Source organism: Anarhichas minor, unplaced genomic scaffold (assembly GCF_050575085.1).
Source record: "Anarhichas minor isolate MPS153535 unplaced genomic scaffold, ASM5057508v1 ptg000023l, whole genome shotgun sequence".
NCBI lineage: Eukaryota > Metazoa > Chordata > Actinopteri > Perciformes > Anarhichadidae > Anarhichas > Anarhichas minor.
Window position 1 is genome coordinate 7,111,062 of NW_027466469.1, and position 14,049 is coordinate 7,125,110.

A 14,049-nucleotide genomic window follows, 5' to 3' on the forward strand; every position below is an offset into this window, starting at 1 on the left:
AAAAAAAGAGCAGAGTGGCCCTGAAGCGCTGCCTTCACTTTTCACGTTGCCGCCTGGATTTAAGTAATGGATGGGAAGTCAACTTTAATAAAAACAATTGTTACAATGCTTGATGAACTCACTTCCTCCATGGAGCTACTGGAGCTGTCGTGTAAGTATTCTTCTTCTTCCTTCACAGGCCCAGACTGAACGCCTCTTCTTCCTGTGAGATAAGGGGATCAGGTTCTGATCCCATCTGCTCCTGATCCGTTTGCGATCCTGTTTTAATCCAGATGATGGAGCGCTTGCTGCGTCTGCTGGTCCTCAGCTCAGTAGCCCTGAAGGAGGCTGTCGGTAAGTTCCTCTGTAATGTACACAAATATGCATGTCCACGTGGTTTTCTGATGATAACTTAAGAACTCTGTTTAGTTTCAGCCCACGGAGTTTAGGTTAAAGGCTGTTTAGGATCAGAAGTTGGGTCTAGGATTTAGTTTGGAAATGAACAACTTGCATCTGTCCATCTGTGTGCTACTATGTCTCAACCACACATTGATTTGACAAAATGCAACAAAATAACCTGGCTCTTTTGGAGCTGTGATCAGTCGAAGCATGATAGCTCAGCACATGAAAGCCAACATCAACACTAATGTAACAGAGTGACATAATGAGGGCTGACAGTAAATTGCTACAATATCTGCTCTGCAAATGACCTGATGGTCCATGTTCCAGTCAGAATGACACCGACTCCTCTATGTAGACGGATGAATCCTTTGCATACAGCCATCAGATCATTTTATTTTTCAATTTGTTCTATCATTGGCTGACGGTGAGACTAACAGCCAGAAAACAGACGTCTCTCAACTCAACAGAGAGCGTCAGCCTTTGAAGTGAGACCCACATTAGCTTTCTGTGTCTCCTTCTTATCTACAAGCATAGACATGTCTTGTGCTGGTGCCTGGTGGACAAATTACCAAACCAACATCCACCAGGGGGACAAATGTCTTCTGGCTAGTGATAGATAGCTAATGAGCTAGTCAGCACATTGAACAGATCAAACTCATGACAGTATCAGAGCTGTCACATTCATCTGAATGACTTGAAACACCGCCCATGTAGCCTAATGCTAAAACACACTGAAGAAATGTAGGTTGTTCTCTTCATTCCTCTGCTGCCTCACTGTTCTCGTGTCTGTTCAAATGTAGCACACATTTTAACCAAGTTTAAAATGAATAAAGTTTCTATCCACTGCTGTTGTGCAAATTAGCAGTTGCTTCATTGGTTCATTGAGCTGGTGGTGCTAATGATCCAGTCGGGTTCTGTTAAACACTGCAGAATAAGAAGACACAACAGCACACTAAAACAACCAGGGGTATTAATAATTGAGCAGGTCTTTCCACTTGCTGATCCGGTTCAGTAGAACCTCTTAGCCTTCTTTGCCTCCTCGGTTAACGGTAGAGTTCCCACAGTAAACGGTAACATCTCCACTGGGGATAGCTACTGTAAGCTATTCTATGCTCTCTGGTAAGCAGTGATGTATGTCCAGGGCTTTTATTGTGAAAGGTAAGGACAAGTGAAGTGAAGGAGTGAAGCTGTAGCATGGACTATTAGATGTTACATGGATGTTATTACCTTCATCAGCATCAAGGTGTGTCCTCTTCCTCTGTGCTGTATGGACCCTTCAGGCAGACAGAACTAAATACATATATTCCAGGCTTACAGGGAACCAATCTAAACACAGATGGTTTCATTCTTCTACAGCCATTACACTGTGCAATCAACACTCACTTCATAATGATAATGTAAGGTTTTTGCAGAAAAGAAAGGGCTGGACCCAAATGCAGGGAGACTCGGGAAACGGAGGGTTGGATAATTGTGGGTTTAATTGTAACAAAAAAGTATTCAACAAAAAAACATGTGAATCACAAGTCCATGAAAATAAAACATCCAAAGAAAGAGGGGGCACGGCAACGGGGAGCAGACACTAAACGTACCGGGAGGAAATGGCAGGCGGAGGAAAGATGGACCAGGTTACACCAAAGACGAACGAACACTGAGCCAAGGGACACACAGGGTTTAAATACACAGGGAAGGTGCAGGTGATTAGACACAGCAGGTTTCAATTAAGGGTGGGGCAGCCGATCACAGAGAGGAACAGACAGGGGCAGAAAGTGAAGTGAAGCAGACTGAGGAGGTGCAGGTGATTGAACGCAGCAGTGTCTAATTAGGGGAAGGGCAGACCCTCGCAGGGGTAAGACAGACAAATAAAGTGCAAGACACATCTCAATAAAACAGAATAAATAACTATTTCAAAACATAAATCGTGACAGTTGAAGAAAGAAACTTGTCTATTATTGCCATTAAAAAAACGACTTTTGTTCGCAAAACAGAATTAGAATTAGTAATTGAACCAAAGTAAAAAATACTCTCCCTCAGTTCTGTTTCAGCTTGAGTTTGAGTGTAAGAGCGATGGAGAGCGAGTTCTATGTGGTGGTTGAGGTTCATTTTGGGGCTTATGGGCTGGATTGTAATTTCATGATTGTTGTTTTGGGGAGAGGATTCAATTGTCTCCATGGAGACGGCTTTCTCTGCCGGGCCTTAGTGTTGAACTGACGCACCGGTTTGATGAATGGCACAGGTAGATGATGATCGGCTGTAGCTTCTGTTGGAATGAACCAGCTCTGCCAGTATGAGCACATAGTACACATAAGCATCGCTGTTTATCATCAACAGTGTTGAGCTGAATAACAGCTGTACATGCTCTCAGACACAGATGTGGAAAGTCTTCATCTGTCCACACTGTTTGAGTGAATATGTGAACAACATGAACTCAAAATGTACTCTTCAGAATGCAGCTGTAGCCATCATGAAGCTACACTGCTGAGGTGACGCAGTGTACGATTAAATAATAAGCTTGCAAGGAAGTGAGTCACTGCTCTGTCACAGATATGTTATTGTGTGTGTGTGTGTGTGCAGTGACAAAGCTACACACTCGATGGAGAGTAACAACGCTCTGCACACATTGTTTTGGCCCTATGGAAAACATACAAACAATGTTTGCTTCCTGTTAACATCGGTACACATTATACAACACTGTGCACACTGAGTCTCTAGTTTACATAGCTGAACTCAGAGAGTATGGAAAAGACCAAAACAAAAGCTGCTCTAAATACTTGAGTTGAGGGATGGAAGGTTCCCATTAAGGGCTGTTTAAAATAGAACAAAGAAAACTGGAAATGCTTGATTAAAAATCATGCCCTAATATTGAATCCACACTGGCTGATTAAGTCTGTGTACGGATAAAGAAAATGTCTTATGAAGGCTGATGGAAACATATTTTCTGAATAAGCAATGATGTTCTTTTTATTACCTGCCTCATAAACACAGGAGTAGAGTGCTGCCACCCTCTGTTACATGGCTCCACTCCACCAGACCAATCATACACAATGACAAACACAGAACATGTGTTGACAGATGATTCAGATTAATATGTGACGACATAAATGCCATATTAGGTTTGAAGCAGCAGTGAAAGTGTTGTACTACAATGGTTTTAGAGTTGTAAAGATGTTCAGTGGTGAAAGAAGCATTCAGATCTTTTACTGAACGCTGTGATGTGTAAGATCAGGGCTCTCATTTGTGGCGTACACCACTCCACACGCAAGCATTGTGATCTATTCAAACAAACTGTGGCCCTTGCATACGAACATTTAGGAGACAGATGGTGAGGTGGTAAATGGAAGCCGGATTGTAGGAATTCAATGAGAGGCATCATTACACGTATAATGATGCCTCTCACACGTTACTCTGCACTTATATATTCTCTTTATCATTAACAGTCACACCAGCAGTGTTATTTGTGCTTGTACACGTGATCCATAACTAAAAGCACATTTCTATTGTAAAAGATATAAACTAAGTAAAACCTCAAATCAAATGTCGCTTCATATTTCATCAGCGCTGTCTGCACCGCGGAGCGCAGAGGAGAGACCGAGCTCCCGACACTCGTGGTCAGCTGTGGAGCAGCTGGTGAAAACATCACGTCAGCTAGAGTTAAAGAACTGCAGAACAGAGCAATCTTACATTCATGAAGTGTCTGTGAGTAAAATCACTGCAGTGAACACGTTATTCGTTTATGGTTTCTTCCATAGACTGTATACACAGACAAACTGTAAACAGCTATCTGATGAGAGTGTCATAGCTCACTGGAGCAGAGGAGTCACCATGGTGACTGTCACACACCTTCACCTCACCTGGCAAACCTTCCCCACCTAAACATAAGGATTATGTAAATAAAGTCAGAGACATCACTCCATATCCTCATTACCAGTCCTAATCATAATGACAAAAGAAAAGAAAGAAGTGCAGCCTCTGAAAGACAGTAATGTTGAGGATGTCACCGGATCATGTGTTTTGTATAAATTAACTAGTATCTATACCTGTCAACTTAAATGTACGGTAGTTGAGTACAATATTTGTCATTGAAATGTAGTGAAGTACATGTAGAAGTAGAATAAAGTGTATATTACCAGGTAAAGTATCTTTCAACTGTACTTCAGTTCACTACTAGAGTAATGGTACTTTCCACCAGTCGCTACTGCGACTCCAGCCCCCCGATCACCGCTGTGCAGACTCTGGCTTCACGTGACGTCAAAAACACAAGATGGCAGCCCCCATTGGTTTTTAATCCTCGAGTTCGGTATTTCAGTCGTCACAGTCTTGTTTTTTTGTCTGTCGCCATCTTGTTTTTTTCAACCAGAAGTGACACGAGAGGGTGATGCTAATTAACATTAACTTTCATGAAGTGAAAACACACTATGAAAGGGTTAAAGTTCTAAGACGAAACACAGACAACTCTCAGATCGGACAATGCCGTGGTAGAGACCTGTCAGTCAAAAGGTAGCCCCGCCCTAAAGCATTTCCTACTTTATAATCTATTTGACTCTAAATGGACCATAATTTACTAAATGAACATCATGCTGTATTGAAGAAGACTTGAAACTAGAGATTGAGACCATAAACCCATGTTTACAATGTTTACTGAGGTAATAAATCAAGAGAAAAGTAGAGTCATTTTCTCATAGACTTCTATACAACCAGAGGAGTCGCCCCCTGCTGGTCAGTAGAGAGAATGCAGCTTTAAGACACTTTAACATTGGCTTCACTTTTCAGACCCGAAAGTTGCCTCCTCTTTTGTACAGTGGGAGGAAGTGGAGACGCATCATGTATCTATATATACGCTCTATTTTGTTGACCCATGAGTCCTTTCAGAACATCACGTAGTTTTGTTTATTCAAATCTCCGGCAGCCTGAATGTTGTACACACTCTGTCTAAGAGTACACAATAGAATTGTCCAGGACACAGCAGCAGGTCCTCACCATTGAGACGTCTCTGGCATAGGATTTGGTGTGTAACTAGTGCGTTGTTGAAAATGTTTGCAGGTGGAGATGTGTGTGTGTCGGGTCATGACAGCGGGCCACTGTTTGAAGACCAGCCGAGCAGTTTAATCTACCCAGAAGGCCTGAGTGAAGGCAAGGTGACCCTCAGCTGTCAGGCCAGAGCTAGTCCAGCTGCATCCTACAGGTGGGTAACACGCACACAGACACACTAACACACAAACACATACACACAGACACTAGTGTCTCAGAACCTGACCTCTGAAGGTGTGTTCTTCAGAGGACTTAGCCTGAGCTTTAAGACATTTTTAATTGATGACTACAGTTGCGCAGCCACTCTTAACAGCATGTTACTGTCCTGCAGCTATGACTATGTGCTGACATCTCCCACATACAAAGACACTCGCTTCACCACCAAACATCATCAACTCTTTTCAGCCTCTTCAACCGTGTAATGGTCCGTTATGTTTTTCTCACCTGTTCGCTGTGTCCTCGTCACTCTGTCTCTCTGCAGATGGCTTGTGAACGGCACAGAGGTCCCGCTGGGTTTGGACCTGCGCTATACCCTGGTGGCCGGCAACCTGGTGATCAGCAGCCCCGAGTCCATTCGAGACACAGGCTCCTATCAATGTCTGGCCATCAACCGCTGTGGCACCATCATCAGCCAAGCAGCTAACCTCAAATTTGGCTGTGAGTGAGAGCCTTAACCTTTTGACCTGTATGAGCTGCCTGGTCACTGTGGCAGAGACAGAAGGAGTTAGATAGGATTTACTTTACACCAGTGGCGGGCCGTCAGGGCCTGCAAGGCCTTCTCTGCTGGCCTAAACAGAATCACAAAGTTATAGCTATTTTATAATTTAATAATTTTTCTTAAATACACTACATGTATTATAATTTATAAAATTATTTTTCCCATAATCTTATTTTCTCATTGCACAGGTACTGTCTTCCTCAGTTGCTCTGCTTCCAGTGCAGCTTGTTTTAAGTAGAGCTTTTATCCAATCAGATTTCACCTCTGTGTCTCTAGGTAAGAACAGAGGCAGAGGCCTGCAGACTCACAAGTGAATCCATGTGCAGTTTAAGTGAATGGGGACGATATTGTTGATTGTCATAGTCTTCAACCAATCAGATCTTTAGTTTGACATGTTGGGCGTATTCTTTGATGTGTCAGCACCTGCTAGCCGGCCTATAATGACGTCAGCGTTACATGCCGCTCAGTGTCCATGTGTAGCTCTGCCGCGAGGTGCAGAGTGGTGCTGTGATTGGTCAGTGGGCGAGCACGTGACTATCGTGAAACGAAACTTAACAGCAGAGGCTGTTGGGTAGTGAATCACATCACGTGATGCAGCTCAGCCAATCAAATATGGGCATTCTGACTGAGCGAGATGTACCACACACCATGACACAGGGGGCTGAGACGAGGAAAGACATTGCAGAGCAGTACGTTCAATGTTAAAGTTGTGAAAGTAAAATCATAAGGCGATCTCTTTGGGCCGTGACTTGTCATTAAGGAATGATGGTGGGTCCCACAGCCAGACCAGCTGAGAACCATTGTCCTCCATGAGCACAGAAAATATTATGTTTTCCTGAATTTAAGCTTCTGCATTTTCCAAATGCTCTACTACTATTCAAACGTATTGTAAGTCTCGTACCAAACGGTACGTACATTTAATACGTACATAGTTACAGCCTTAGAAACTAATAATATCTGTGGCACCATCATATGGTGAAATACCACCTAACCATCATAAGGTGGTATTTCAGCTGCAGGACAACAGTGAAGGCCTAGGTATAAAATGCACAGCCTGCCACTGCTTTACACTAATATGCTTTAGTTACTATCAACTGTGTACTGTTGCTGCTTCTGTTTACCATCTGTATGTGACAGTAATCTTTTGTTTCTCCAGACCTCCATGACTTCCCTCCGGACAGCAGGAGTCCTCAGACAGCATACGAAGGCATCGGAGCTTTCCTGGCCTGCCAGCCCCCTATACATTACCCAGGTATCCACTCTACTTCAGGGTTCCACGCCAGTTATTTATTATTTTAAAACCTTCTGGGCCCGAGCGAGGACCATTTGGGGTTCGAGCGAGACTGTTTAGCGAAGAGCGTGTCGTAGAATGCACTTTTCAGAAACAAATATAATGAATGCTACACACATATTATATACCGACTTAACGAAGAAAATTCTGGGCAATGACATCATGTAAGCCATTTTACACACTGCAAACACAATTATACACACTAATATAATTTCTAGAAGACGTACCACAATATCATGTATTTTTCGCCATGACTCGGCGAGCCATGCGCTGCGAACCAAAAGCTAACCGCTAACATGGACAATCGAGATATCAAAAAGCACGAGCATTCGACACAGAATCCAGAGATATCTTCCAAATTTCTCTCCGTGAAACCATTACAAATATACAGTCAACAAGCACCACAAACCCAAGCCGCTCCACCGCCTGGGGGACCGTGGGGGAAGGGAATTCACTTTCGGCGAATCAGTTTTTACGCACGGCGCGTTTCTGTTTTTTTCCGGCAAACGATTCTGTCAATCAAACCCACGTTACCACTCATGCATGCATGAGACTCTGACAGGCAGACGAGAATTGATCCGTGGTTCACAGACACAGACAGGTTTTAGAGAGGCCTCAGGCTCTCACAATGATGCCAAACTGCTGTATTTGGATAGATTGAATACTATTAGTGATAAAACAAGTGAAATATATAGTTATATAGTATATAAAAGTACAATGGAACAGCTGGAACAGCTGCTTCCAAAATGACAAATCAGCTCGACCTCCCGTGACCTCTCTGTACTAAAACCTCTCTAACTTTTTTTTGCTTCACTTTATCAAAGAAAATATTTGCAGAGAGACTTCTGACATGTTGTGCTATGATTTGGGAGAGTTTTTAGCTTTCACCTGCATCATTAAAAAAAGATATTCATGCTTTCAGTGCTTTGTTTTCAGGCAAACCTCAAACCTTTCAATTTGAGCTGTGTGCCATCTTCATTCACTATTAACCAGTAACATATACACAATATTTACACATCTGAACACATCTCACAAGTGTTACCTGTATTATACCATCAAAATTATTAAAATAGGCCTTGTAGTTACAGATTTACAGTCTATTTAGCATGGGTATGCAATTTTCGAGCAGAGGCCTAAAAATAGGCTAGGTTTAAAGAGGTTTTAAACCACCTGGAAGATGAGCGAAACAGTTAGACACCATCAAAAATGAGAGAATCAGCTGTCAGAAACCCGCAGCCCACAGGTGGGATAAGCGTCCATAGGTGGTCCACAGATCAAAGTGATTTAACCTTCTGGCTCAGGCTTCGGGCTTCGGGCTCAGAACCCCTCAAATCAAATGCGGAAAATAGCATAATTATTAGCCAGTAGCATGTACGTGGCTACTTTTTTTTTTGGATGAAACAGCAACGTGTGGACAACAACATCATATAAGTCACTTCTTACACACTCCAAGCACAACTATAGGCTACTCATATAAGCATAAAAATATCGTGGCATAAAAGCACCAAATCCGGGCCAGAAATCGGCGTTATGAGTACCGCAAATCAATGTTTGTACCCTAATGCTAGCGGCTACCAAGTCATGCAATGCATGTAATAGCATTAGCACATGTGGCGGAACACGTAACTAACTTCTGTTTTCCGATCCGTATAAACACTAAACAGTTGTGAGTGATCAAACGTACCTTCATGCTGAACTCCGCCGAAAAAAATCGTGGGTATGCGCCCAAGTTTTATGAAAAATATGGATAATAACGTCGCAGAATTTCCGTTCCAAAGCTGTAGTCATTGTTGCCAACTGCATACTGTTGACTTCCGACTTGTTTCCAGAATAAGAGCGGTCAAGCAGGCTTGGGCGAGTGGTCAGACTGCCTGCGACCGGAAATTTCCGCCGGGGTACACGCGTCATTTCTGGCAACTTTATTGCAGAAAACTTTAGCCGATCACCACCAAACTCGACACAGGTCTTCCTTAGACTCTGACGCGTCGAAGGAGGGGTTGTTTTTTGAAATCGACCGAGGATAGGCTGAGATCCAGCCACCTACACACACATGAAATGAGAAAATCCTACAGATGACAGCCAAAACTGGCTCTGATGATGTTATGAATATGAATATGATTCCTATTATCTGTATTTGGATGTATTGAAGCATATGAGTGATAAAGAAAGTGAAATATATAGTTATATAGTGTATAAAAGTACAATGTAAGAGCTGCAACAGCTGGTTCGAAAATGATGACCTCGCCTGACCGCTTTGTACTAAAACTTCTTATTCTTAACTTTATTCCACTTTATTCCACTTTAACCTTTTTTTAATAACTACTGATCAGTTATGCTATGACTTGGGAAAGTTTTAGGGATCAAGCTGCATTATTTCAATAACCTTTTATCAATGAAAGTGCATTTTTTCCAGGTGAAGCTGAACATTTTCAATTTCAGCTGTGTAATGTCTTATTTTACTATATTAACCAGTAACATATACAAAATATTTACACAATTCAACACATCTCACAAGTGTTACCAGTATTCTAGCATCCAAATTATTAAACCTTGTAGTTTGGGTAGTGTACTCAAAAGAGTAGGAGTATGCAATTTTCGAGCAGGGGGCTAAAAATAGGCCTAGTAGGCAAAAGGTTAAATGAGCAGAATTATAAACCTCTTTTGCGATGAGGGTCCCTCTGCTGATCATTTCCATATTGAAATCAAAGTACTGGTAGGACGGCAATAAGACGTAATGAATGTGTTTCCTCTGCAGCTCTGTCCTACCGCTGGTTGATCAACGAATTCCCCAACTTCATCAAGAAGGACGACGGCCGCTGGTTTGTGTCGCAGGTCACGGGGAACTTGTACGTAGCTAAAGCAGAGCCAAACGACACCGGGAACTACTTCTGCTTCACTACTATCAACATGGACATCAGCACCAAGAGCACCTTCAGCAAGGCCAACCAGCTCACTGTGCTGCCGGACGGTATGTGGGACATGGCTGATCTATTAGCAGCCACATGATGCAGAACGTGTGTGTAACTGATGAATAACTGTTAACAAACAGAGGACAGAGGGATAGCTGAAGAGATTTGGTGTGGTGATAATGTTAAAAGTGGTATCCTGTCTTAGGGTGTATTCACAGCAAGCTTGTTTGAGGGCTGGCCCCTCCTCTATTTTTTATAATTGGTATTGGTGGAAATAAACCATTTCCAAATCTCAGTATCATTTATAAAATAATTGTTCTATCTTCTGTGGAAAATGCTTCGGCAGCAACACTTACAGGGCTGGCAAGAAAGTGGTGGAAAATTTGGCCCATTCCCATTGCATGGTCCAACGATCATTTCCAAATGTCATCTTCACTTCTCTACCACTACCACTTGTACGTGACAAACCGACATTAATGTGACAGGGCAGCATCGGGCCTCTTCTCCGCCAGCCTGGGTCTCCAACAATACTATGCTGCTGGAGGCCCAGGCCGTATTGCTAGGCCCACTGAAGTAAAGGGAGGCACGGTAGAACCAGAACCAGAACTGAGCGGGGCAGTCTGTCAGAGTGTCAAGGCAACATGAGGGTAGAGGTGATCTCTTAAGTCATAGTAGTAGTAATTGTCCACTAGAGATCATGAATATAATCTCACAACTATCTTGTCAGTAATTGTATAAGTATGTTGCTTCAGAACGAAACACAGGCCAACATCATTAACGAGGTAAATGTCTCTATAGTTGTGTGTATGTGTTTGAATGTGTAACATTTAGATATACATTATGAAAGGGATTTCACGTGAATGTTTACAATTATATTTTATTTCAGCCAATCCCAGGAAATCAGCTCCGAGCATCAAAGTGCGCTTCCCAGCAGAGACCTACGCCCTAGCAGGACACACCGCCCAGTTAGAGTGCTTCGCCTATGGAAAGTAAGTCTCCCAACTTGAAATCATTGCAAAATGTCTGCAATATTTTGGGTCAAAATGTGTGCCTTGTCCAGCTTTAAACTTGCGTGTACTTCTTACTTGTATGTCGTCCCCTAAAACTTCTTAAAGACTTCATCCCCATCTGGTCCGTGTGCTGTTTCATTCTCAAACTCTTCCTTTATTTCACCTCTGTCTCTTTCTATGTTTTGTCATATAGTCCAGTCCCAAGACTGCGATGGAGGAAAGTGGACGGTTTGATGCCGTCCAAGGTGGGCTCCAGCGCCGAGGCCCCCACCCTCATCCTGCCAGAACTCTCCTTCGATGACGAGGGTGTTTACGAATGTGAAGCCTACAACTCAGAAAGCAGTGACACATACCAGGGACGCATCAACGTGCAAGGTACAGAACATCTGTGAACATCTGGTGGTATTGCAGCAAAGCACATAGTGTATCAGTTTAATCAGTGATGTTCTGATGGCAATTTCACACCAGTTTAACATGTTGGTCTTATGTCTGAATAAACATCCTGGTCACTTTTACTTTAAGAGTCACAGCAGAAACCGTGACTCTTAAAGTAACCGTCACTGGAAGGGACATGGAAACATTTCCATGTTACTTTCAACACAGTACAAGTCTAAGTTGAATGCCATTTGATTAAGAAGAAAGCTCCAGCAGCTAGACCTGTCACAGTAACATGACCTCAATCATTTCATGGTATTGACTGATCAGACGATATATGGACATGACCTCAATCATTTTTTGATGACCTGGATTTTGCCGTTTTGTTTACATGTGTATTTGTTCACTTAAGAATGTCACCAGCCATTCCAGTGATGCCAGAATAAACAGCAGGGTTTTCCTCCTCCATTATAAGACCTGGGTATTGCGCAGACATTGCACAGTTCTGTTAACAGAGCCGAGAGTCCATTTTATTTATTGTTTTGGGTCTGTGGTTATATTTTACTCACATTTTACTTATTTAGAATAATTCAATGTTTTTTCACTTCCCAATTCCAATATCTGAATATTCTTAAGATTCAAAAGTGTTCTCTTTGCATTATTATAGCATCATATTATCATTATATCAATGACATAAAATGGTCTTGAAATTACATTAATGTCCTAATTCCAATTATTTCTAGGACAATATCTCGGTCAACAAAAGTAGTTATCGTGACAGACCTAGCAGCAGCCCAAGGTAAAACATGCAGAGAAACCTTCCAAATTGATGCAATGAATCTCAATCATTGTCTCTTATGCACAATATCAGTTAATTTACTATGAAACGCTCTGACAGACCTCAATCTTCTCATATCAGCTCAGTCTATAAGACTTATTTTCCCCTTGCAGTGTGACAGGTTCAAAAAGCCTCTTACAATATTGATCTGACCAAATGAATGTTCATTCGTGCAGACTGCCTGGATGAATAAATGAATATCCAGCTTGTGTGGATTAAAATGCAGCATGTGAGCAGATAGGAACTAAAGGAGTCCCAACTGAACGCCCTTGTGCTCTGAAGATATTCTAAAGCAGGCAGCAGAATTGACAATCAATGGTTAAACAGATGTGAAAATGTAGCAGTAGTGTTCACTGTTTGTCCTTCACACTCAAGGCTTCAAGGGCAGAATATGTTTTAAAATCCATCCGTGATGCAGCCTGTGAGAGAACAGAACACTCCTCTTCCTCGCTATCATAACATTTTAGCTCAGCCCTGTCAGTAAATGTCTAAATTAAGCCATATGGAACATCAATGTAAAAGCCATCACTTTAACATACCAGCAATGTCATGTATTTCATGTCAGAAAGGAACAAAAGGTCTTGTTGTACTGCACCTGTAGTGCACTTCCTTAATGCATTTCTTTTCATTGAATGCCATTTACTGTCTCATTTTTATCTATGTTACATTTCTCTTATCTCTCTCCTCCAAACATCTAGCTCAGCCCGAGTGGTTGCAGGTGATGAGTGACTCAGAGGTGGAGATCAGCTCAGAGCTTCTCTGGAGTTGCATTGCTGCCGGTAAACCCCGACCCTCTATACGCTGGCTACGCAACGGACAGCCGCTCAGCACACAGGTAACACACGCAGTATGCTGTCTACCTCCACACACAAAGATGTTCAAATAGTCCTTCTACTGTAACACTGATGTTTTGTCTCTTCACCATCTTCCTTTTGCACTAATGGTCAATGGTCACTCACCAAATTGTTGAAAAATCTCTGTAACGGTATTTCAATCAGGAGAGAGAAGTCAGATAAAGAAAAGATAATTGTTTATTACTAACAGATGATGTGGGATGATAAAGTCTTGACAGAGTCTTTGGCGCTTGGACTCTACAGGGAGATTTGTAATGGAGGGGCGTCTGCCCTGAGCAGCAACAATATGACCCCCCGTGGAGTCCAGACACTGGTGGTGGTGGTGGCTGATGAGGCTGATAGAATGATGAGTTGATGAAGATGATGAAGACTGGGAGGAGATGGAGAGGTGGAGGGTACTGAAGGTACAGAGACAATCATATTTAAAGAGACAGCAGCAAGATGATGATAGGACAACGATGTCATTGTTTCATTGTGCTACTGGATAGAAGAGACGAGCTGATCTAAACAGCTGATATCATGATTGACAGCCTAGAACAATGACAGCAATGAAATAATGAGTGAGCATGTGTGAGGAGTGAATGGTAGATGTTTGAGAAATAAACTACGGGCTTATTCATGCAAGAGTATAGTCTTCCTGTCTGAACT

At 42.4% G+C, this 14,049-nt stretch overlaps 1 protein-coding gene across 1 annotated transcript in view; it reads left to right on the forward strand.

Annotated features, from left to right (window-relative positions):
• The first annotated feature begins 272 nt into the window (after window positions 1-272).
• cntn2 (contactin 2) overlaps window positions 273-14,049 on the forward strand; it is a 37,389-nt gene continuing 23,612 nt past the window's right edge. Inside the window, exons 1-8 of the mRNA XM_076096841.1 lie at window positions 273-333; window positions 5,419-5,560; window positions 5,888-6,063; window positions 7,281-7,376; window positions 10,171-10,383; window positions 11,211-11,313; window positions 11,528-11,709; window positions 13,246-13,382. Of these exons, the coding sequence (XP_075952956.1) occupies window positions 273-333; window positions 5,419-5,560; window positions 5,888-6,063; window positions 7,281-7,376; window positions 10,171-10,383; window positions 11,211-11,313; window positions 11,528-11,709; window positions 13,246-13,382 (1,110 nt within the window). The remainder of the gene's footprint in view (window positions 334-5,418; window positions 5,561-5,887; window positions 6,064-7,280; window positions 7,377-10,170; window positions 10,384-11,210; window positions 11,314-11,527; window positions 11,710-13,245; window positions 13,383-14,049) is intronic.